This window comes from Harpia harpyja, chromosome 8 (genome assembly GCF_026419915.1).
Source record: "Harpia harpyja isolate bHarHar1 chromosome 8, bHarHar1 primary haplotype, whole genome shotgun sequence".
Classification (NCBI taxonomy): Eukaryota; Metazoa; Chordata; class Aves; order Accipitriformes; family Accipitridae; genus Harpia; species Harpia harpyja.
Window position 1 is genome coordinate 2,746,869 of NC_068947.1, and position 25,345 is coordinate 2,772,213.

General features: G+C 40.8%; 1 protein-coding gene across 6 annotated transcripts; it reads right to left on the minus strand.

Moving 5' to 3' along the window:
* Positions 1-355: 355 nt before the first annotated feature.
* ACOT9 (acyl-CoA thioesterase 9) lies at positions 356-25,345 on the minus strand. Of its 6 annotated transcripts, none has more exons than XM_052795211.1 (16): positions 25,263-25,345; positions 23,698-23,789; positions 22,088-22,114; positions 19,067-19,112; positions 15,241-15,411; positions 15,110-15,147; positions 12,944-13,027; positions 12,245-12,348; positions 11,068-11,141; positions 8,848-8,915; positions 7,763-7,874; positions 6,537-6,627; positions 5,968-6,053; positions 3,987-4,074; positions 3,656-3,806; positions 356-3,420 (listed from the first exon to the last, which is right to left on the minus strand). In XM_052795211.1, exons 1-16 carry the CDS (start codon positions 25,274-25,276, stop codon positions 3,362-3,364), a joined length of 1,305 nt encoding a protein of 434 aa, XP_052651171.1. In that variant the 5' UTR covers positions 25,277-25,345; the 3' UTR covers positions 356-3,361. The 6 variants fall into 6 exon arrangements, with proteins under 6 accessions (XP_052651171.1, XP_052651175.1, XP_052651173.1 ...); XM_052795215.1 differs by lacking the exons at positions 22,088-22,114; positions 25,263-25,345 and adding exons at positions 17,139-18,079; positions 20,483-20,645; XM_052795213.1 differs by lacking the exons at positions 22,088-22,114; positions 23,698-23,789; positions 25,263-25,345 and adding exons at positions 17,139-18,079; positions 20,483-22,074.

The following is a 25,345-nucleotide window of genomic DNA, read 5'->3' on the forward strand; positions in this document are numbered from 1 at the left end:
CCACAAAAGGAGTCCCCAGTTTCTCTTTCATGAAAGCTGAGTATTTACCCTTTTATTTTCCTGTTAGCTAGTGCCTAGCCGGTGAAGAAGTAATCTCTCTCACACCTAGTTAAAAATGCATTGAGAGGAGGACCAGCAATCAAACAAGTCTGTCAGCAGACAAAGGCTGGACTGAACGTGCAGTAAAACGAGTTAAGCATCCAGTAAGTTTAGAGTGGGTTTCTGAACTAAACCCTCACTCAGTGGCCCATGCTGCACCAGCTCCAGCAAGCTTCTTCCCAGAATGCTGTATACCACGATGTGGCTGCAAAGGAATCACGTGTATTTGAAGAAGGGCTACGGGAAGCTGTTACAGTAAGTTTGAGTAAGTAATTTTAATTATATATTTTTTTAAAACCACAGAAAAATAAAAATATTTAAAACAAAGCGCTTTTCCAGGGACTGAGCTCAGCCAGTCCCACAGAAATCTCCTTTTGTAACACCATTAAGTTAGAGGGTTAGGGGAGGCAATCCCGCTACCGCAGACTTCCTCCTCCTCGCTGTATTCCAAGACGTGATGGGCACAGAAACATTTACTTCCCACTACAGAGCCACAGCCAATTACATAGATAGGTTCACCATAAATAAAAAGATTTTCTACCCATACCTTTAGGCTTGCGTGGTAATGGTTAGTCACTTATAGCAGTGCCGGGTTGGTCATTAAGTTGCAACACAAACTCAACATTAATTACTACGTTAAAATATTTTAATTCTGCATGTGAGATCCGAGAACAATTTTATCTCACACACAAAGGTATACAGCGATGTACATAAATAATACCCTTGAACAAAGATACATTTAGCCTGTTATCAGAGAGGGTGACAACTTGGAGTTACCTTCTCGCAGTAAAAAATATGTCAGCACATATTCTTTCTGTTTACTACTATATATATTTTATATCTTTCACATATGTGTATATATTTATACACACACACATTCTGTATGACTGTACATACATTTCTATAACTACTGTGATTGTGGTACGTGATTAAGTTATCATGAACTTTGAAAACACACTAATTCTTCTAAGCATCATCATTTGCGGTATTCATTTTCTTCACTGTGCCCGGCACTGTTTTCTGCACTGTTCTGATGTCATGCCTTGCTCCCTACTCTATTACCTCTTTTTCTCCTCTCCAATCCCTTCCCAAAGGCTGAATTTAGAAATTATGATAAATTCATCTTTAAATACAGCTGAAAAGGCAGTAGAGGAAGAACTTGGTATTCCCTTAACTTACAAGCGTTATACAAAAGCGACCCAGGTAGGGGTCGATAAATGATGATAAAAACCTGCAGATAGTCAGGAGTAATACATAGTTCTGAGCTAGATCCCTCCACTTCTGCCTTCCTACTGATTTTTTAACAGCCAACAGTGATCCACACAGCAAGGGGGGAAGAAGCTGGGATAGAGTTTCAGTTCTTTATTTGTGTGGTCAGTCAAGTATATTCAGCTTCCAAAGAGTTTTAAAAAGGAGAAAACCAGAAAATACAATATATATCCACAGTGTCATAACCATTAAAGATTGTAACAGGCAACACCCCTGCGCCTCCACTGGAAAGCTATCTAACTTACAAATAAAGGCAGCCAAATCTTAGAAAGGAAAGGCTGATGTATAACATGCTGGTTATTACAATGCTTACTCTCCTCATGTGAATAGCAGTCAGCTGTTAGGAGCCATGAACTTCATGCTATCCTAGCACCAAAGGAAGCTGGTCCTAGTTGTGAATTTCTCAAACTTTCTTACTCAGAAATAAAACTGCAACATGTTGCTTTATTTTATCAACCTGTTTTGTGCATCTGTGCTGATTCACGTAATTTCTACTCGCTGCTTCCTGATTTCAAAAGATTTTAAACCTAGCAGGGAAGCCAGAGTCTATTCTCATGTATTATAAGACATATTCAATCCATTTAACCTACCATTACTCCTCTTTGTGTGTCTTGATCAGACAGGATATCAGTCTTGATCTGAAGGTATCAGAGGTCCCATTTTGTGCTTATGACTAATCATCCTCACTGCTAAAAGTTGATGCCTCCCATCCACTCACCTTCCTAATTTCAGGATGTTGGGCTTTATCTGCCAGATATTGGAGATCATTAAAACTTTTTCCACTACATCAGAAGCACTTCAGTATCAAGTACTTTCTTCCTGTTACTTACATGCCAGTTACGTCCACCATGGTGTCCGCTCTGTGGGGGGGAATTACTCTGTCCTTCACAGGTAAACCTGACAACCTTTAAAGCTGTGCAATACTCGCATTTCATTACTGTCTACCAAGGAACCAGACAAATAATCCAGCTGAGGAGGCTGTCCTCTAGCTGTACCACCCCTCAGTGGGATAAAAATCCTCCCACCATTCAGCAGCTGATTTGGGAGCTGCTCAACACAGATTGTCTGGACCCCTAACTCCAGCATCAAACATAACCATTACCATTTTAGCAGCATTTTACCTTTTCTGCTCCCAATCCCTAACAAACCAAAATGTTCTGTTGTACAGTGCCATTTCCCAGTCCCACCCAATCTCACCAATCAGATCTCTACTCTACAGGCCATGAGAAATAATTCATTAAGGAACTCACGGTTATATATTAAAAAAAAAAAGTTAGAAGAGGCTGGCAAGGACTGGCTGTACACAAACAGAATGCCAGAACAGACCATCTGGCCACCTCATTTCGTTGCAAAAATCAGTTTCCTCCCATGGGAACATGAAACCATCCAAAACAGAAGCTGCAACCACCTTGTAAAATCGCAGCTGATGGGAAACACCTGCTTTACATTGTGCACACACTAGTAACTTCTGAGCTTATGCTGCTGCACAGATGCATCTGTCCTTGTTAAAAAAAAAAGATGACCCTAAGCCTAATTTACACAAGAATGTAGGTCAAATGGCTTCATCTGTGTGTATCTACTTATTGCACACATTTTTCTGATAGAACTTCTATCCCTTATCAGGGAAACACAAAGGAGAGCTACTAAGGGAAAGGAGGTAGATGGTGACAAGACAGCAAAGGTTGTAATGAGATCTCTCAAAGCAGACAAAGAGAAGCTATCTAATGCTTAAGATTGCATCTTTTCAGCCTTTTTTCCTAACATCAGCATGTAAAAGTAGATTTCAACAAATCCTAGTAGCAGAGAATAAAAATCCAAATATATGCAAATACATAAATAGCACTTAAAAGGGGTTTTTTTGTTGCAGGGTTTGGTATTTTGTTCTGGGCTGGGTTTTTTTAGTATTGTAAGCACCTGTCTATCAGCCATCTCTGGTGACAACTCCTTCCAAGACAGCATGCTGCTACACTGCTGATGCAGTGTTCAACGTGAGTCAGATGTCCTTCATGATGGCAGCAAAGTGTCGCTTTCCATCTAAATACAACATGGACTCTGAAATAAAGTGGAGAAAAGAGAGAACGACATTAGTAACTTAGTACTACAGCAACCACACAGAATGGGAAGATTAAGAAGCAATCCACACTGTCATCAAAGCATAAATGTGCTTTGCCATGAAATCCTGTTAAATTATTCAAATGCCAATAGTTCACTTACTAAAATGACAAATGTTCCAACAGAAAGCAAGCCGTCTTTTCTACAGATGACAATGCATTAATTGGATACTTGCCTCCATAAGTTTTGGGGATGACCCGTGGGACCTCATTTTCTGATATAAATGTAAAATGGAAGATATTGGTTGTCTGGTGCTCCCTGGTATCTGCATCATAAACCTCACTGTGTACTCGAACCTGGATGTAGTTTTTTTCTGTGTAACAGACCTACACAGTTAAGATAAGAGTTATAGCTCGTAATAGTGCTGAAAAACTGTAACAGACTTCATTGCACTGTTTAACAAGAGAAGTCACACCCCCTCATAATGCACTGTTCATTAACAGTGATTAACAGTGACTACAGCAAAGGTAAGTTTTAATCCTTTTTAAAAAGAAATCAATTCCTACCTGTGCAGAAAGCAGTAATAAGGACCCAACCTCAACTGGCCTCTGAAACATGATATCATCAACAGATACGATAAAAGGTCTGGAACTCCTGAGCAAGGAAAAGAAATTTCTTCTCAAGAAAAATGAGAGTGTTTGGAGAAGTTTAAAATATTTCATTGTCAGCATTTTAATGAAGGGTTACTAGAAAACAGATCTCTTTCTTAAACACAGGCCACAGGAAGTGCTAAACAACTGTCATCACCCAAGACAAAAATAACTGGAGGAAACCTCTCACATGCATAAAAATACACACTCTCTAAGGATACATTATTGCATCGTTATTGTATCTTACAACTTACACTTGCTAGGCAATCTTCATGCCATCATTGCTTAGGCCTCATTTTTCCAGGCACTGACATAAAACACTTCACTTTCTATCAGGCTATACATGCTCCATTAAATTTATGCACAGATCTTTGCTGGGTGATGACCTCAGTCACACTTTCTAAGCACAGTTACAGGAAGAAGTTCAGAAACTATTTCTCTCGTGTACAGAATGAAAAGATGTAGTATTTATGTGATAGGATGTCTATTTTATATTGTTAGAAAACTGTATCAAGCTTGCATGGGAAGGTTTTGGTGGCGGGGGGGGCTACAGGGGTGGCTTCTGTGAGAAGCTGCTAGAAGCTTCCCCCATGTCCGATGGAGCCAATGCTAGCCGGCTCCAACACAGACCCACTGCTGGCCAAGGCCAACCCCATCAGCAATGGTGGTAGTACCTCTGGGATAACAGATTTAAGAAGGGGAAAAAGACTGCTGGGCAACTGCAGCCAGAGAGAGGAGTGAGAACATGTGAGAGCACCAGCCCTGCAGACCCGCAGGTCAGTGCAGAAGGAGGGGAGGAGATGCTCCAGGCGCCGGTGCAGAGATTCCCCTGCAGCCCGTGGGGAAGACCATGGTGAGGCAGGCTGTCCCCCTGCAGCCCAGGGAGGTCCACGGTGGAGCAGATCTCCACCTGCAGCCCGGGGAGGACCCCACGCCAGAACAGGGGGATGCCTGAAGGAGGCTGTGACCCCGTGGGAACCCCGTGCCAGAGCAGGTTTGCTGGCAGGACTTGTGACCCCACGGGGGACCCACGCTGGAGCAGGCTGTGCCTGAAGGACTGCAGCCCGTGGAAGGGACCCACGCTGGAGCAGTTTGTGAAGAACTGCAGCCTGTGGGAAGGACCCACGTTGGAGAAGCTTGTGAAGGACTGTCTCCCATGGGAGGGACCCCACGCTGGAGCAGGGGAAGAGTGAGGAGTCCTGTCCCTGAGGAGGAAGGAGCGGCAGAGACAACGTGTGATGAACTGACCCCAACTCCCACTCCCCGTCCCCCTGCACTGCTCGGGGGGAGGAGGTAGAGAAAATTCAGCGTGGAGTTGAGCCTGGGAAAAAGGGAGGGGTGGGGGAAAGGTGTTTTTAAGAGTTAGGTTTTATTTCTCCTTATCCTACTCTGATTTGATTGGTAATAAATGAAACTAATTTCCCGATGTCAAGTCTGGTTTGCCCATGACGGTAATTGGTGAGTGATCTCTCCTTTATCTCAACCCATGAGCCTTTCATTCTATTTTCTCTCCCCTGTCCAGCTGAGGAGGGGAGTGATAGAGCAGCTTTGGTGGGCACCTGGTGTCCAGCCAGGGTCAACCCACCACAAAAACGTATCTCCATAAAGTCAATCTCAATAGCTTGGCAAGATAAAAGAAAACAGAAAAAGGATGTATTTTCTACCTTGACATGTAATGCTTAAAAACCAAGCTCCAAGGAGCAAGAGGCAAATCTCTTCGTAAATACAAACAGATGCTCCAAGAGAAACAGTGGTGTACACTAATAGTGCAAGATTCTACTAGACACCTCTGTCTCTTCTACTCAGATTGTCATTAGGTTGGTTAGCTTGGCTTCCCGACCTATGTATATGTGCACAGTGCTCTGGATTATATAAATATTGCAGCTCTACAACTCACCCATAGCTGCAAGCAGTTGCCCATCCTAGTTCAAATGCCTTTCTCATGAGAAAACCCCCAAAGATCCTATTGAAGATGTTCCGTTCCTGTGTGTAGAAACAAAAATCAAACTGCTGTATTACATATATTCTTTTCAAAGCATTGTGTTGAAGTCTGTACTTCAGTTCACAGTATTTAACAGAACTCCCAGCATCTGAATGTATAAAAAGCACTACTGAAATATATATGCAAAAGACCAAATGGCTGAGGAAACTTTAGTTAATAGGAGCTCATCCAACTCATTTGACAACCTAAGGTAAAAACTCAAAATTGTGTCAGCAACCAGAAGCCCAACCTAAACACTTTGCAAAGGAATTTCTTTAAGCAAAATGAAATCTGGTAAAAAAACAAAGTAATTAAAAATATTCTATTTTGCAGTGACATATAGATAATAGAAAAGTGGCAAAAGAAACTAAAATCTAAATACATTGCAAGGACTGCAGAACTGAAACAAAATAATGGACTGACTAGTCTTACAAGACAGTTCATAAGTAACCATTTCTGTAATTCGTTAATATTTTTCAAAATACCTGAGGATGGCAAATCTGTAGGCCTTTTAGCTTTGCATCTTCCATCCACACTGAATTGGGTGGTAATTTACGACTCCGGAAACTTACCGTCCTTTGGAAGAGACAATAAACTTTATAGCCCACATTAGCAGAATTCAGCAAGTCAAAAATGCACAAATAGCAAATGCAGACACACACTAAATAAAAAAAAATATTTAAAAAACACCAAAAAACCCTCCCCCAAAACAGATACACTATCACTAAAAGCTGTTCCAACTGACCTTGAAGACTTATCTAAAATGATACTTTGATTTCTTACTGCAGTAAGCCTACACTCCTGATCTTTCAAAAACTTCTGCTAATGTTCAAGCTTATATGAATGAACAAGCTCGAGAAAGGTACATGAAAGAAAAGATTAATCACAACCACAAAGCACACACTTTGTCAGAAAAGCCTTACTCTGTTTTTTAAGTCATAATACGAATTAAAAGCACACAATGAGCTAACAGAGTAATTTAACATCAAACAAGCAGACAGTTTGAGGTTTTCAAATCCAGACAGAATGTGTACAAAATACATCTGCTAATTTTAAGGGAAAGCATGTCTCACTTTGGTAAACAGCTTTGAAAATAACAATTTAATAATGTTAGTCAGTTAAAGAAATTATAAATTATCCACAAATACAACATTGCACTAATGTCATTAGGCATTGTTCTATCACCACTGGCACTGGATGATTTCACACAAATCTCACGTATAAGAGAATTACACCAACAACAGTCCCACTCAAATAATGTTGTCAGGTATATTTAAAACACATTGCAAGGTTACTTGGTCAAAGTATGGCCAATTCCTGCCCTCAGTTTTTTGCCTAGATATCATGGCAGAAAACTCTTAGATTGTGCAAGTCACACAGCTGCAAAAGCATTCCATTTCCTTATTTGGTTAAACGTCATTAACCTTTTTCCTCAAGATTATTCCTAACAGCTTGCTCAGAAGCTCTTTGTGCTTACACTGTCACTTTCTAACACTCTTTAACAACAGAAGACTCTTTTAAGAGATGCAGACATCAGATTAAAGTTTGTACCTGTGTTTCAAATAAAATGCCACAGAATTTAAGTGGTGAAATGGGAAAACAAAATGCGTGCGTTTATTCCAGACTACCCTCTTATAAGCACCCACTCAAAAGGCACATTACTTTTCTCTTTCATAAGACCTCAGTTCTCCTCCACCTCTCCCCTTCTTGCCTTGTGTCCAATGTATTAAGGAATATGTCATGAACAATGTTTCTTTCTTCTGCAGTGGGAGCCATTTTCAGTAAGGAAGCAGTGCTGAAATCAATCCTCTTCAGCTTGTTCACTAAACATTAAAAAAAAAAAAAGTCATATTACAGTTCAAAGAAAAAAAAACAACAAACATTTGGCTTGGCTTTGAAGATTTTAACTGGAATCAGCTGACTCTTTTCTTTTTTCTTTTTCCCCCTGTAAGTTAAAAGCTGTAACTTCACAGTCCCATAGATTCAAACAGAAATTTGGCTTTTAGAATTGACTGCACCAAAGAAAAAATAAGGCAGAAGTTCACTGTTACCTCACCAATGTGATGAAGACCTTTTATACATAGACTATGATACCCACCCACCACTCCTACAGAAGAAAGCTTAAGTACTTCCCTCAAAGTAGAGAAAAACATATCAAACAAGAAACCCTACAGAACAAACATCTTCTTCAGGTTTTGCCAATGGTACAAGAATGCAAATTTATGACAGAACTCATTACCATAGGCCATAATGATTGAAATTTTAGCTTAAAAGGTCTTCTGTTCAGTTTATTCAGTCTTTAATGCTTCTCTAATTCTCTGCTTTAAAATTCCAGCTTGAAACAAAAGAAGATGGAGCTACACACGCCTTCCCCTGCTCTCGCCCTTTCTTTTTCCAAGTCTCTTTCCAAAAGGAACATGGGCACCCAGACAGGTAAGGAGCTGTGATGCACCTAGCAGACCCACCATGGAGGCAATCAATCAGCCAGAGCATTAGCAAAGCCTGTGCTGCACTCAGATCTGAAGCGGAGTGAGCACCCTGGAAACACAGAGGTCTAGGAAGGGTGCAGATCACATCAGGAGTGCCCTTGTCTATCAGTTTAGCCAGAGTTTCCAAGAATGTGATAGTAGGCTTTTAAACTCTCTTACACTACTGACACACATGAGACAGCACGGAAATCTGGTTTTAAACAAATTAGGAGCATTTCTAAGTAGCAGAACTTCTGAAGTTTACTTCCTTCCAGCTATTAAGTTGAACCTGAGGCAGATGTGCATACTACCAGGAAATATGACATACATTCCCCTTGCTTGAAGATTTCTTCTTCCTCAGGGCTCTCAGGAATGAGTGGATTAACAAATGCTGGCCTATGGACAGGAATTTTTTTTAAGTTACAAACTTTACAAGAATTTGTCCTGTAAATACATTATAACAGTCTTCCATTTTTGCTTACATGCACAGTACACGATGAAAAGACATACTTCGGGTTACATCATAGAAATAAATACATTATTTCATAATGTGCAGCTGCCAACAGAATATCACTTTAGCTTTAACTCTGAAGGGGCAGTTAAGTGATCCAACCACTATCTAGTATAATTAAGAAAGAGTAAGTGATGCATCTATGCTTCTTAAAGAGCTAAAACTGAACCCATAGATTATAATGAAGATTATTCAAGCAGAAAGCTATCTAGAAACTCAGCAAATGAAGATGTGATGATCTAGGAGAGTCTAAAACAGATACACAAAACTTGAATGGTATCATTCCTCCTGGAATAGAAAGAGCACAGTGCCATAGCTAGCAAGTGCTCTTATAATCTACATGTTCCCATGACAGCCTTATCAACAGCCAAAAGCTGTTTATCACATGTACCACTTATCAAAGAAGATGAGGCTCCCTCGAGCTCAAATTTGTATGTTAATTTTACTGCACAAATAACTTTAACCTAATTATTTCTTTTCACAAGGAAAGGCAAATGCTTATTTTCAAGAGCCATTCTTCCCCATAATTTCTAATTATTATTTTTCTATTTTCAACATCTATACAAATGCTCAGAACAATATATATATACACACACACATATACATACACACGCACAAATATCTGCTGAACAATTCACCTCTACCCCAAGCCTTTACTTGGGCTGGTGACAAGAGGCATGCAGAGAGGATCTTTTCGCTTGTAACAAACTGCTCTGTCCTGGTTTGCTACACCTCTGGATTTTGGAGACACACCAGCTCCTTCTCCATCACAGAGCTCGTTCTCCCCCTCCTCAGCTCAGGATGTATCTACGTAAGCTCTCCTGTCCAAGCCCCAAGCTGCTGAGATGCAAGTTTGCTATGGTCCAAAAGCCACACAACCATGTTTCTGTGGCACTATAACCAACCTAACATACCCTGTACCTCTCTGAAAGGTTTTTACCTCACATAGAGTAAGTACCCTCCTTATATGGACAGAATGCTTCCAAAACACAGCTGGCTTGTGGCCAGCTGGCTCGAAGAACAACCACTGAAGTTTGTATCTATCTGCACAAGTCCATAGTAGGCTTGTCCTCAGTCAATCTGCTAGTGTATAATGACATCAGATTTGATGTAATTCTTTTGCAAAATAAGTTCTTAAAATGAGAAACATAAATATATTTTTTTAAATGTATAGTATGTTAATGGGTTCTAAAAAAAAAAAAAAATCTCATAAATCTGAAGGAAACCAACCTAGTAACTACTTCTAACATTATCAGGACTAAATAATTATGTCAAGCAAAACCCCTTCATTAAACATATCCCTCTTCATTAAATACAGGCAATTATTTAAACTAGTTAGAAACAGAAAATTGTTTATTACTGTTGCAGGCTATACAAGAAAGAGGTAAGAAATACAACTGATTTTTCTGGTGCTGGAGTCATAAACCAAAACTGAAACTGAGAAGCTTGTTAGTGTAATGACTAAGGAATTACAGAGAGAGTAAAATCAGAAAAATAAGAAAGTTGGGTGGTTTGGTTTTTTTAAGTTCTGTGGGAATACTTACCAGTTGCATGTTATTTACATAAGCAATTTTTAGGCTGAATTATTCTGATGACACCTATCATGTGTCTATTAGGGAATTAATGGCATTATTCACTCAAAGACTATTTAACCATTGAAACTCAATCTTTTCTGGTTTTATGGCAAGAAGGCAATTAATTCTAACAACTACTGGAACGTGGGTGGGTTTCTAGCAGACTCATTCACTTCTGTGTTCATCAGGCCAGTCATTCAAACACAGGGGAAATCTGTTTAAAGAAAAGGGTCAGATCCCAAGACTTAACAGCAATTTCTGGTATCATCTGACTGCTGAGATCATTGCTCCAAAGCTTGCCACAGAAAAGTAACACGTGCCAGCAGAAAACATTGACTATGTGATTTATTTATCACCTATGCTATATGGCTTCTACACATACATAGCAAGCTGCCATGTTTGCTATTTTCACAGTAGGACCACAGTAGGAGTCTGAAAATTATTTTCCTGTCCTACAAATTACCGTTTATTCTCTGGATCCCGGGCCACCATGACAAAGGTTGCATCTAACACTGGGCTGTAATCACCACCATGCAGCTAAGAGAGAATGGAAACAATTATATTTTTAAACTCTAAAATTGTAAATGTGCTTAGCAAGCTATTCAGTTGACATCAACTATGCCATCACACTGTTAATGTTGTTTACTTTCACGTTCTGTCATTCCTTCCAAGATCTCTCACAACAGGTCGCAGAGAAGGAAATAACACAAATTAAAACTCTAGTTTCAGGAATTCTGCCATGTAAACATTAAGCAGGGAATGCTTACTAACTACTACTTTCAGCTGGGAGGGGAGAAAATCAACACAGGCATTGTAAAAGGACCTACTTACCCTTTATTCCAAGAAATGCCAAAACATTTTTTTGTCAATACTAAATTGCCATTAATGCCAGCACTGTGAGGAGTTCAGACAATAAAGGTGTAACATTATCTTCTACATCAGACACTTAAACAGGTAAATATTTTTTTATTCAGTTGGTCTCCTTATCTGAATTATAGCCACTAATACCACTTAAGTGTTCATTGCATATTTTTGTTATTCTAAATAATTAAATAACTGAATTAATGTTTCAGTTAACTGATCAACTGACAGTAAATATTCAATAGAAATGTTAAGGATTTTTTAATTTAATTATTAATATTGCTTTTGCTTCCTGCACAGTGTAGCCTCGTTACACCTTTCATTTATTTTCTATTATTCAGTATTTAATAACTTATTACAAAAATTATGCTACACGGTAGATACAATTTAATACTGAATCTGAATACCGACATTGAAATTTACAACTCTATAGAATGCAAAGGTATAAGGAAAATAAAGGTTTTTCAAAAGCAGGGAGAAATTTATTTAAGAACATGCAGAACACAGCCACCTATTTTTTCTGTAGGAGTACTGTGTTGCAGTTTAATTACAAAACGCTGGTTAAGAAAAATGCATGTCTAGAAAGATGAGCAACAGAGTATCTTGCTGCACCTAGACTATGGGAAGTCGACTTGGTCTTGAAACACTAGGGCTGTCTCAAGCCCTTCAAAAACAGTTATTCTAGAAAATATAATTTAGATTGCTAATGCCATCATCCAGAATTCCCCCTGAAGCACCTCAAGCCTGTCGTAGGATGGAGAGGAGTCACAGGAACTAACCTGCAGCATATGCATCTTCACTTCCATGGACGTCCTCCCAACCCAAGAAACATTGCCTGTGAATTTGATGTCACAGTCTGGATATATAATCTTCTTGCACAAATCTATAAGACAAACATTAGAGGATACTGGAGACAGATCCCTCACATCTAATATTAGAAAGACTGGATTCTCTAAGACCTTTCCGTGTTCTGCAAGTGGCAGAACGTGCAAAGACAACCCAGAAATGACAGCTGTTGCAAGGGACCACACTGCTAGCCAGCAGTTTCTGCCTTATCAGACTTCTAAAGCCAGAACAGGAGGAAGAAGTAGGCACACAGGTGGCAGATGGATGGCAGACCCACAGAGATGTTCAGCAGAACATGTGACACAAGCAAGGTCCAGCTCCACCAGAACACTGTTCAAGAATGAAGCTAAGAAACTCATGTGCCAAAATAAAACCAAACACAAAAGCGCAGGAAGCATGAAAGTTGTATTTTGAAGGGAAGGGAAATACGAAATGGTGAAAAGCATCTACAAAACCCTCTTCCCTCCTTCTTTCAACAAAAGCCAGAGTACTCAGAGTTCAAAGCCAAAACAAGACGAAGTGAACTAAACAGCAAAGAAGTTATCCTCAGTAACAACTACAGGAAGGCAGTAGCTTCTGAAAGAGTAAGACAAACAGATGAAACCATTTCTACTGACCAAATTGCCACTTACTGATTTTATCCACCAGAGCTGTAACTATTGATAAGGGAGACCTTGGCTGCGTTTCCTGCTTGGTGTGAGTGTAGCAAATAAGAACTATGGAGAGACCAAAAATGGAGTCAGCTCTTTAACAAAAACTTCAGTGGAGCAGATCAAAGCCATCTTTGTGAAGTGTAAGAAGTACCTACAAAACACAAACTAAAGTATCATACTGTAGGAGTGCACATGACTTCCACATTTTTGTGTATGTAACTCACAGGATTGCTATAAAGAAAACAGTGATTCAGCAGCTGTCTCAGTTATATGCATATTTACTTACTACAACTGAATGCTTTAAATCAACCCATCACTCCACTTCCAGTCCCATGTAATCTCTTCCCTCTACCCCTGCAGCCCACTCTCACAGATCCTTCCTGCCTTCTATTTTGATTTCATGCAGGCTATCCAAGGATACATGTTATCTGACGACTTATTTTCAAATACTGATTCCTTTAAAGAGATGCAGATTAGACGAACTGTGCCTTACAGGCATGAAAGCATAGTCAGAGGTATTTATCACACTGTAATTACTACTAGCCAAACCACTATTTAAATTAATTAGCTCTGCTCATAAGAGCACATCCAAGTAAACAGACTCCTTAGAGTAATACAAGGCTGCAAAGATCTTTTTTTTTCTAGTACTTATTCACGCAACACAGACTTCCAAAATTGAAAGTCTCTCTTTGTACTTAATGAGATAAAGTGAGATCTCTGTCCTTCCAGTCACAATTCTAAAAACTGTTGTGCCTATCATACCATCAACATGAATGGGATTTATCAGAATCCTATTGCCAAAGACAAAAAACTAGAAGTCAATCAGACCTTTATGCAGTACATCTGCCGAGATCACAGAATATACCGGGGGGAGATGAAACAGCAGATTTTCCTGTGAAAACTGCTGACCACCATTGTGAATATTGTGTCATTGGGACAGAATCTTGATTAACTCAAAACGATACACCAGCAGTGGAACTGACTGAAGCCCAGTATGACTACAAACAAGGCAAAGGCATTCTGTGCTGCAACAGGAAAAAACTAAGATCTTCACAGATTTCCAGAGAAAATAAGCAAAGCACAGAATGAAAAACTGGCTCATCTCATCTACCAATGGAGGGTAGCCAATAGTTTCAAGTCTCCTTTTCTAATTCAGGACAGGTACTGAAGCCAGTATCTTCTACATCACAGAAATAAATATAAATCATCTAGCTACTTTGTCTATCCTTGCTAGATAGGTGACATGCATTCACTTGTTTCTCTGCCTTCCTCAATTTTGCCCATCTGGACCCACAGAAGGTCTTTTCTTCCTGCCAAAAATACCTGTTCCATTCAGAACTCTCCCTTAATAAGCACTTATTCTTTGTCAAAAACCTCCACCAAAATGCTCCCAACCAGCTACAGAACTTTAATGAAGAAGGAAGTCACCTGGTGCCATTTTAAGAGAAAAGTATCTCCAAGTTATATTAACAACCTAGCGCTTATTTTAGCTGCAAAACAAAAGTCAAAGATCTTGAACTTTTAAAGACCATGAATAAATGAAAAGGAGAAGATAAATTAAGAAAGCTAACTCATGAAACAACTGAGTTGTTTTCACCCTTAACATCAATTTGGAGACAGAAACCAAGAATTTATACCGAGTGTTTTTCATTTGTTCTCAATGGATACATTCTGTTCTTTCCAGATTATACTCTCTTTAGGGAGACCAAAGGGAAGATTAAAATATTTGCACCTCACTAACTGTTGGGTTTTGTGTTGTTGTTGGTTTGGGGGGGTTTTAAGAGACAAATCATATGTTTTAATTTTAAATAGTGCGCTCTGCAAATTTTCTCTGATTTAACACTCAATGCAGATTCATAATCTAGCATCATTTCTCAGTAAATTATCCTTGTAGTTGGTCCTTTACAAAATTGGCACAGGCAAGAAGCTGAAGCTGAGTAATTTTGCTTCCGTCTGTTCTTTATCATCCTTCCTTCTCTTTCAGCATCAGTATCTTTTCTTTTTCTTCCTTCCCCTTTGAGATAGCGCATCGATGCGATTCCCTCCTTGAGGTCATACTGTATCATACCAAGCAGTGCTCAACAGTACTCAAACTCACTTTGTCTGCATTACTTGCGCATTCTTTACAAGAGCATAGATACATACCTCCTAAACTGTCAAGATCTTCAAGTATCCTTCCAAACCTGTAAGACATGTTTTTTGACAATTAAATACCCTCATACATAGTAAATGAAAGTTAACACTTTCCTGTATGTGTAACATGGTTGCTTTGTTACCTTACACTGTTGTGTACATTCAGGTACTTTTCTCTTATTTCAGGTTGACTTCCTAGAGGTAGAATAACTTCCAAGTAGCTATCCTTCATTCTCCTAGGAGGGAGATCTTCCTGCCGTTTTGCCAGTAAAGTATGAAGAGCTTTTCTTTCTTGCATTGCTTGCACATGATCCCTGGTAAGAAAAAAAACACTCCGTCCGGAGTAGGACAACAGAACTGCAACCCTAGCTAAAAGATGTCACATTGAAGATTATCAAAACGAAAACAAAAAAGTAAAAATAGCAAGACACAGTAAGCGTGCCTTTAGAAGAAAGTGAAATGCACATAATGAGATATGCTAAGCAAGTCTACTGCAGAAAACTTTTAAATAGTTTTGTGTACAACTGGCAAGCACATACTTTGCACTAACGAGATGAACAAAATTTATCTAATTCTGAATGCTACCAAAATGGTTCACTTTGAAAAGAACAAATCAGACATAATTTAACCTATGAGGTTTTGTGCATATTCATGTCTTCCATAGCTACTGTATCACAACTCTTCCTACACTGACAATTTTAAAGGACTGTCAACTTACAACCTCTCCCAAGAAGTAAAACAGATGCACAGTGTTGGTTAGTACTAACAACAAAGAAAACTCATCTGCTAAGACTTGCTGTCTACACAGGTGAGTTCTCCCTTTATAAGCACCAGTTCACACAGCATACACTTGATCAGCAAGCTAAAAGAAAGGGAAAATTAATCTATTTCTCTCTCTCTCCTCCTACTCAGTCGTCTTACGACTATAGAGGAAAGTTAGAGAAAGAAACAATACAGAAAAGGGAGCACTACCCTTTCAGAGCTGCTTTTCCAGCACCACCAAGTCAGAGGGGTTGCAACTCTCACAAGGGAGTAAGGGCCAACTTACTGTCGCTTCTTCTGAATCTACCAAATTGATTCCTTGCACAGGTATCTATGAGAGATAACAATCTTGCCCAACACTCTCTCTTACCTCTTCCTCCAAAGTTCCCTCCCCTTAAAAGTGCATCCTGACTGAATAAAGCAAGTATTTCATAACATCCCTAGAATCAACAACAAAGCATTAAAAAACCTACGGGTTGAACATGCAACAGTTCCAGTATAAAGCCAAGGAGTATGCAAAACTATGAATCCATTTCATAGAGCAAGAGAAGGCATAAAACGCTATGTAACCAAACTTAATTTTAAACTTGTGGATACGTGCCATTCATTCAGTTGTGCATGCTGCATTGCTGAGATCTGAGTGCCATTGTGTTTAACAAAAGCAATTTTAAAAAAAAAACAAAACTGGAAGAAAACAACAGAAAGAACCTTTTCACCAAAAAGAAAATTTATCTTAAGTTTTGACTTTGGATGAATTCTGGGTATTAGCCATTTAAGACAAAGACTTTTTTCGCTTGAGTTTTATTTTTGGAAGAGGAGAGGTAGGTACAAAGCAGTCACGCTTCAAACATATTTATATTCCCTCTTTTCTGTTTTAATAATTTTGGGGGAAATATGAATAATCCATGATCAAAGAGAGTAAAAGTCTAGCAGAAAATTTCAGTTAGTTTTGCTTATTTGTTTTAAATATGAAATATGGTTTACCTCATCTGGGCAACATGACTACTGCGGAGTTCAGAGAAAATAGAAAGGTAACAACCTACTCCAGAAGGTTAACGTTTGAAGTTATACCACTACATAGAAATAGAATATACTAGATGACTAAGGAAAGATGCAATGTCCAAGATGATGCACCTTTATGCTATTTAAAAGATTTGTTTTCAAGGTCTTTCAGTGAAAGGTTTAAGAGAAATTAATCAGAGAGTAAATCAGAAATTTGTCTACAAACACAGAGAAACCAAACAATAAAAATTGAACTATATTCTGTTTTCACGAGTACCATCCTGGCTCCTCTGAGGTCAGCAGCAGAACTCTTCTTGACTTCAGCTTCAGAATGTACTCTTCAATATACAGAAGTACTGGGCTCAATGCAGTAGCATTTTTCAACAGAAAAATACTGTTACACACTGCAGTACCAGTCATACAGTAACAATATGTCATCTAAGTAATAACTAATACCTGCCCTAAACATTCTGAGAAATGACATTATTTATTTCTGAAATGGTCACAACTCTATCTAGACTATAAGTACCAATGTACAGATTAGTAGTTTTAATTGCAATTTAAGTACAAAACCAGAATAAATATATAAGCAAGATATTTCTTTCTAATACAAAATGCCACTGGCCTTTACAAGAGAAATCATGAACCAAAGTTTCCTTTTAGCAAAATTAATGGCTGAAGGCGTTCCTCCAACATGCATCTCTCCTCAATCCCAGCAATCCAGATGTACGTGCATCAGTCCTTCCGCAGTTCCCATTTCAGGACCCCTATCAAGCTATTCTCTTAGGTTTGTCCTCTTTAGTCATTCTGTGGCCTAACTCAATCAACACACCGGCTGTTCAGTCTCCACACGTATCAACTCTTTGTCACTCCATTTTAAAAGTGGGATCTCAAAGGCTACATCATCCATGTCCTCTAAACCTCCCCATATTAAACCTGTCATCCTCAAGCACTCCCAGCTATGGGCTCCCCGGCTTTACTTCTTCATGGTAGTCGAAGCATACAGTACTCTGCAAACCATTTCTGCTGCATTTTGTACAGCACAAGAAACGTACCTATCTAAGAAAAACACTGCTGTGGTGATCTTAGCATCAGTCTGCTCTCCTTCCAGTGTGGGAAAAGAAATGGATGGAAGAACAGATTTGACCAGAGCCTTTTAAAATCTCAATCCTCAGATGGTATTTCCATATGGTGTGGTTACTCCCCAGCCATTCAGGGCTGCAGGAAAGGCTTTTTTAAAAATCAACTTCTAGAGCCCTTTTCAGCTGACCTACTGAAAATTTCAAGCCCCCTCATGCTTAGATACTAAGCAAAAATCAGCTTCCCCGATTCAGGCATTTTCTTTAGCATGCCTATAATCCTGTTTAGATAAACCTAGTCAAAAGGCCTGGACATATCAGACACTCCACCCAGGCGAGGCTCTCTTCATTTCCGTATCAATGCACAAAGTGTGAAAGAAGAGCTCAACAAACACAGCCATAAGAAAATTAACAATCAATACAATAAATATGGGACCAACCAAACTGCAATACCTAATTCCCCCAGACTGCTATACTGTCTTTTTCAGAACTGTTAACAGTAGAGGATTACAGTCAACTCTGGCTTATTCAGCGTAATGGACAGGGAGGAAGGTAACCTGAATAAAGCCAAAACATCAATGACTTAAATGATATGTAAATTAATCTAAAATTAAGTTACGGCAGGGAAAAGAAATGCCCGAGATGCTCCTGACTAAGGAGACCCCCAATCCCAAGTTGACAATTTTCCAAAGTGACATGGGTGCTGCCAGGCCATTCGTAATGCGGCCTGCTTCATGCTGAACCAGCTCAACTGCCTCTGAATCCAGTGCAGGATAAATCCACCATGTGGGTAATCCACCAGCAGATAACTCAAGAGGTAACAGCAACATAACATTTCCAGCCAGACTCTACAGCTCTTAAACTTCCATCAAAGTTAATTGGAGAATCTTGTAAGTATCAAGATCACATATTTTGTTCCTTCGGTGCTAAAGATCCTCTGCCAGAGGAATGTCAGAAGTCTGTGATCCACAAAGCAACAATTCAGAAACCTTGTTTGCATTACTTTTTAGCTGGATCCTTTTTCTTCCTCAGTCAGCAAGCTACCATTGTTAACTTCCACTACCACAACCCTGAGCTCTACCTGGGTTTCACAAATAGAGTAAAATACATTTAATGTACACTGTACCTCCAGTTGGTAGATGCTCCCACTATATCCCTCAATCTGCTCCGCACTGGAAAAAAAAAAAAAAAAATCAAAGCAAATCAAGCTTAGTTCTGCAAGTGATGAACATGAGGTTGCCTGGTGCTAAAAGGCACAATCCTCATCCCAGAACAGGAAAATTAAACAAATTCATGCAAATAGCAGCCCAGAAACAAAAGTCTGGCCAAATACACCGATGCTGTTAGTAGGCATATCACAATAATGGGTTGAGTAACATGAGCTTATTGTGTATAGCCAACAAAGAGTGTTTGTTAATGCAATCAAACACCTGCAGTGCTAATTAACAGCTGAAGGAGGCAGCGGATCAAGATCAGATTGAGGAATTTTGATGTGAAAATATTTCAGCCTAAACACAAACAAACTGTGGAGATAACAGAAATCAGAAAGTCATAAAAGAACATAAAAAGGAACAGTGCAGCTGGGAGACAGGGAATGAGGAGAGTACTATTTAAATAATCCCACCCATGAAGGCAGGTAATGTCAGCAGACAGGCTGTTGCCAGCAGGGTTTCATAGCCTAGATTTCTAGCAGTCTCAGAGAACACAGTATTAAGACACTGAAGACAGGCCTGTAAAATTGATTCCGGCACTGTTTGCACTGAGTTAATACTAGTTCTGCATAAGCAGTTTTTCCACTCTTTCCTCAGATGAGGCTGTTAAGTGTGCTTAGGTCCCATCAAATCTATCAAACTACTCCACCACTGTTAGGCAGGTGAATGTATGCTATTTGGAAACACCTGAAAACAAGCAGCAACAATTCCCAAGCTCAGAAAAGAAGTTGAGAATTGTATAGTATGGATTCCTGGCTTATTTACAAAGATTTCTATACAAGAGGGTTCATATATTAGGACAAAACAGTTATGGACACATCAAGGAAGGGCTGCCAAAAAAAAGCCAAAATTTCACAGTGAAACAGAAAGAGGGCTGCTGGTGACTCACGAGCTGATCCTTTATACTTTTAGGTTATTAGACATCATCAGGCTTGGCACTTTTCAAGCTAAATGCCCAGTCAGAGCATTCACAGTGATCAGCAAGCTGTCCTGTGAACTGTGGAGCAAGCAGAGCCTGATTTCCTAGGTATTTAAATCACTTAGCCCTCTCTCAGCCAGATCCCCCCAGCTCTGCCGCCTCCTCCCCATACAGTCACTTCAGTTTCTGCTGCTTTCCTGCCCAAGTCCCCCACACCACCACCACTTCAATACCCCTAAACTCCCCTTTCTTGTTCCTTCCCCTGCGACACCCCCAGCTCCCCCCATTACACTCCCAGCCTGCTTCTGCTTTGCCTGCCCTCTAGACAGGCGCCAGCACGAGCTGTGGTTAGCCCAGAGGAAGGCAAGGGGCTGCCTGCCAGCCAGGCAGCACATAGATCCCAGTCACTCACCAACTGCCAGCAAACACCACGGTCCGTGGCTGACCCCAACACTAGCTCTGGCACCCTAACGAAGCTCTGATCTGAAAGCCAGTTTTCACAAAGCTTGTGGAAACACGTTTCTCTTCGAGATTTGTGCTTGTCTATTTTGGCTGACATCAAGCAACAAAAGGTTCTGGAAGAAGAGGGGGACAAGAAGATAGGCAGACACAGACAAAATAGATTGCTTAGGCCTCATTTCTTTAGGAAGTTAGGCTAAAAACATGTTTTGAAATTAGAAGAGTTCCACTACTAATTCTAAGAACAAAAAAAATCTTCAATGAAAGGAACTGACTGAAAATCTTGAGTTGACTTTTTTTGGAAGGTGGGGAGGTTTGATTCTTTTTTTCTTAAGAAGCAGGAGGCTTGTTTACAGAATAGGTACTACTTTCCTGTTACTCATACTCCACCTGTGAAGCTGCCATAGCATGCATTGGATCAATACAGTGTTAGCAGAAACACTGTTACAGCTTCTAGAACACAAAACCTCAATTTTCCAACAGTGTGCAGACTGTGCTGGGATGGAGGGGGAATAAACAGCACTTTCTCTTTGTTTAAACTAAGTTCATCTTCCTTTGCAACTCTAAAGAGGTAAAAAGCCCTGAAAAAAATCTCGGGTCCAAACCTGCAAACATGGATACACGCTGTTAATCCCATTTAATACTTCTGATTTCAATTTTAGGCATACAAGTAAACACCTGCTAGGCCGAGACCACATAATTTTTATTCTAACAGTAAAATGGACAAAGCGTAAAAGTGTTTCAAAAATGTTGCCAAGCTAAATCTAGTCCATTTTACAGGCTGGTAAGTACATAGTTTTTCTCCTCCCACTCACCCCACCCCCCGAAGACTATACTGCTCTTCTAGATATTAGTTATCTTACAACAGAAATTTAAGTAAGTAATTAAGCATAAAAATCCATAAACTCTTTCTCTTAATTGGCAAATGTCTTAAATGTGCAAAACAATTACAGCAAATGGGGTTTATCCATCGTTATCATGTTGCGTATTTCACAGTATCTCCTAAACTGTTACCAGTGGATCATTAATGCCAGACAGCGGGGTCTGAGTTCATTTGCACTGTGCTGTGACAAAGGACATGAGGGCAGCTGGACAAGATCACTGCATTCATCCCTGCCAGTAAGATCCATGCCCCATTGTGCTGGTGCCTCCCCGGGCTGTATCCAGGTTCAGGTAGACCGCTACGATGTATTTTGCCACCAGTTTTGCTATAGAGCTTGGTCTGGAATTCAGTGAAAGATGCAGATTCAGATGTCTAAACTGAAGCTAAGTACTGCAGGAGTTGCTGTGTAAGAGATTTTGTATCCCACAAGCCTCTAATAAAAGTGTTATCCAGCACACCACCAAAAACACAGTGTGCTGACAGAGATCTAGTACAACAATATTGCCACAAATAAGACCAGAGCCATTCACTGAAGGCAAAGAGGCTTTAAGCAAGTCGACAGAGAAGAATAATAGCATTTCATTTTTCATGAACGCTAAAGTAAGGAAAAACAGTAGCTGAGTAACTTTAGTGTTATAGCAAATATTAAAATATGTACAGATTACCACAACACACCATTATTCACATGAATGGGTAAGTGTCCTGTGGAGTGGAAAACACAGGTTAGATTAACAATTAAAAGAAACAATGCAAATTACATCTAGTAAGGAATTATCTGATTATTCTACCTGCTTGAGTTCCACTTACACACATGTTCCTTGATTTTAGTAAGCAACTGTAGGCAACATGTCCTTGCCTGATTTACAGTCAGTATCTTTGTGTTTTCAACCGAGTTTGTCCTTTCCTTCAAAGCCCGCTTTCCAGTTCCTTTGTCTACTGGCTCTGTGTAGTATCTGCTTGCAGTGTAATTCCAATCAGTTTTTCAAACTTGGTGCTACCATATACTGTTGACAAACACTATTAACTTTGGAAAGAATATCTGGAGCATTTTTCATGAAGTGGGATGAGAGTTATCTCAGAGGAAATTTCCAAAGTCCTGCTTCGTGTAGCCTTTAGGAGAACCACGGAAGAAGTGAGGGAATTCACAACTGGGACCCAAAGTTGGGAGTAAGCATGTGAAAAGCTAGTAAGAATAAGTTTTTGGTGTTTTGTGAAAGCATGGATACCAGATTAAAGGAAACTAGTTTACATGTCAGCAAAAGTTTGTATAACATTATTTCAATGTTACAATTTTGGAACAGAACGTCAAATATTTACAGTTATTATAGTCCAAAAAATACTCGTATTCCTTGGAAACAAATCAGAGGCAAGGCCAGGATGGCCTCACTGCTTCACTGTTTTTACTGGCCTTCTAGGTGATATCATTATCAAATACCCAAATAAAAGAGCAGGGTAATATTTGCAAGTATGCAATGTTGTGTATCCTTGCTTCTCTCCTTTAACCTCCCACATTACTATTTATTAACAATAATGAAAAAAAGTTCTCTAACAACAAATAACCCTCATTTTCTCTTTTACTGGATAACCTGTGGTTTCTGTTTAGAGGACAAAGGGGAAATGATGACCTCAGAAACAAGCAGAATTCCATGAAGGAATTATTTGTGCCCGGCTCCAGCCCTTTTCCTCCTCCCCTTTTCTCAGTACATGGGATTAGAATGCAAGAAAACTTTTTTAAAAGCTTCTAAAACAGGAACATTATGGTTTATTACTATTAGAGCGCTAAAAATCTTTCAACACAAAGCTCTATTGACAAGAGCGTTTTCACGAGGCAATCCTGCTGATCTGATTAAAAGATTTCTCTAAGTTTACGAAATTAACGGTATTGACACATTAAAAGTTCTGTAAGACATTATTTCCACTCAGTTTCTCCATTTCTTGGCCATTCTCTCTAGTCGCCATAGTACCTGTCTGTACTACACTGACTTTCTATCGAGAGCCAACTTGAGAAGCAGTTGTCCCTCCAGAAAAGAATCACATGCTCTTCCAAGACTGAAGAGGCAGATGAGCCAAAATCTGCAACTTCAACGATTACGCATAATTGTTGCCATTAATCTCCAAACACATGAAGTGATTTTCTGCTACTTCTTAAACACTTACACTAGGAGCTAACAGTCAAGGGCATGCCCATTATCCAAACCATATTAACACATGAAGGGCCACCACCTGAAAGAATAAACTCCTTAGCAACATTGCTAAATCTTCCGACATACAGCCAATTACTTTACCTTCAGACATGTCAGGAAGCACTGGGGAGCCACTGGTCCCAGAACTGAGTTTCCTAGCCAGAACAGAAGGAAGCTTCCTCATGGTGCACAACCTATAGGCAGAGTGGAAGAATTCAGTGTCATTAAAACTAATGCCATGAAAATAATTTAGGATTTATTTTTGGAATGGCGCCGATTACTTCAGAAACCCCGCTCCTTATTCTTAGCCTGATTTTTAGAACCAGATACGGTCAGTACAACAGTTCAAGCCAGCTGAAATTCCAGATGATACCTGTCCTTATCTGAAAACAGGAAGGAAGAATGATTCGCTGGCCGCAACTGTTGTCTTCACTGACTATTCAGGTGCCCTGGGACAACCAGCTTAGACCGAACACCAACTTCTACCCTGTGGACATCCTAACACAGACAGGGTCCATGTGCCTCTAGGAAATCATCCGTGACCCTGACCATACACTTCTCCTGCACTTGGCTGGTGTGCATAGCAGGGGAAGGTGGAATGTCCCAAGAAGGATATCACAAGGCCTCCCACACGGTCCCATTCAGCTAAGACCGGTCTCCTCCTCCACGGCTTAGTACTGCTGCAACTCAGAACAAGCCTAAAGTGCAGGATATAATCGTCTTAGCTGTTTGGCAAGAAGGGACAACTACGAAACCCTTCAGAGAGCGTAATCCGCCCCACAATTCAGTAAGTGTCCAACCAGGTGGTAGCCAGCGCGACTCCTCCGGGCGAGCAAAACTGCGGTAACACAAAAACACACAGAGGGTCAGCAGGAGTAAAACCCCTCGTGATAGTTCATGGCGTTACCCTGACAAGGAACGCGGGTTGCCTGTCCCTTAATTTTCTGCAGCTGAGGCTGGGCTTTCACCTCAAAAAAGAGAGAGAGGCAAGTCCTCAGGCACCAGCGGAAAAGGAGGGCCATGGACTCATCTGTCTATATATATATCTCTCTCTCATGTACGTATCTACGCATACCTATCACGTCCACACAAGCTTCCTCTGTCTGCAGACACACCAGTACTACTTCAGAGAGTAAAAAGGAACACACACGCACACACACACCCCAAAAAAAGAGCCCTCAGAAGCCAGCGGAGTCTCGTACGCACCAGGGAGGACACGAACAGCAGCGGTGAAAGCTCCCCCCGACTCCTGCCGCTGCCGGACTCGCGTCCCCCGGCACCGCCAGCGAACCCCTTCCCGCCCAACGCCGCCTGTCCCCCCTCAGGGTCTGACCCAGCCCGCTGCCCGCCTGAGGCGCCGGCCGCTCCCCACGCAGACGGGCCGGGGCGGACAAGGCCGGCCGCCATCGCTCGAAGCCGCCCTGTCGGTTTTCGGCCGCCGCGCCCTGACAGCGTCCCGCCAACCCCCGCACCGAGCGCACACCCACGCACCCCGCCAGCCCCTTCACGGGAGACGGCACGGCACCCCCCGGGTTAGGGCGGCGGCGGCCTAGGGCCCTGCCCCACCTCCGCCGTCCCGCGGGGCCCCGGCCGTGGGGGAACCGCTACCTCCTCCTCCTCCCTCGTCAGGCCGCGGGCTAAGCGGGGCGGGGACCGGGCAGCCTTACCGGGCGGCCAGCATGGTGCTCGCCGGGACCGGGACCGGGGCCGGGGCCGGGAGCGGAGCCGTTCCCCCGGCACAGCGAGCGCA

What these genes read in the sequence shown, in the direction of transcription:
- ACOT9 (XM_052795211.1), bottom strand. An exon ending in AATGTACACAACAGTGTAAG is followed by an intron (nt 15,148 to 15,240) that starts GTAACAAAGCAA and finishes CATGTCTTACAG; the next exon opens with GTTTGGAAGGATACTTGAAG. An exon ending in TGAAGATGCATATGCTGCAG is followed by an intron (nt 11,142 to 12,244) that starts GTTAGTTCCTGT and finishes ATTCTCTCTTAG; the next exon opens with CTGCATGGTGGTGATTACAG.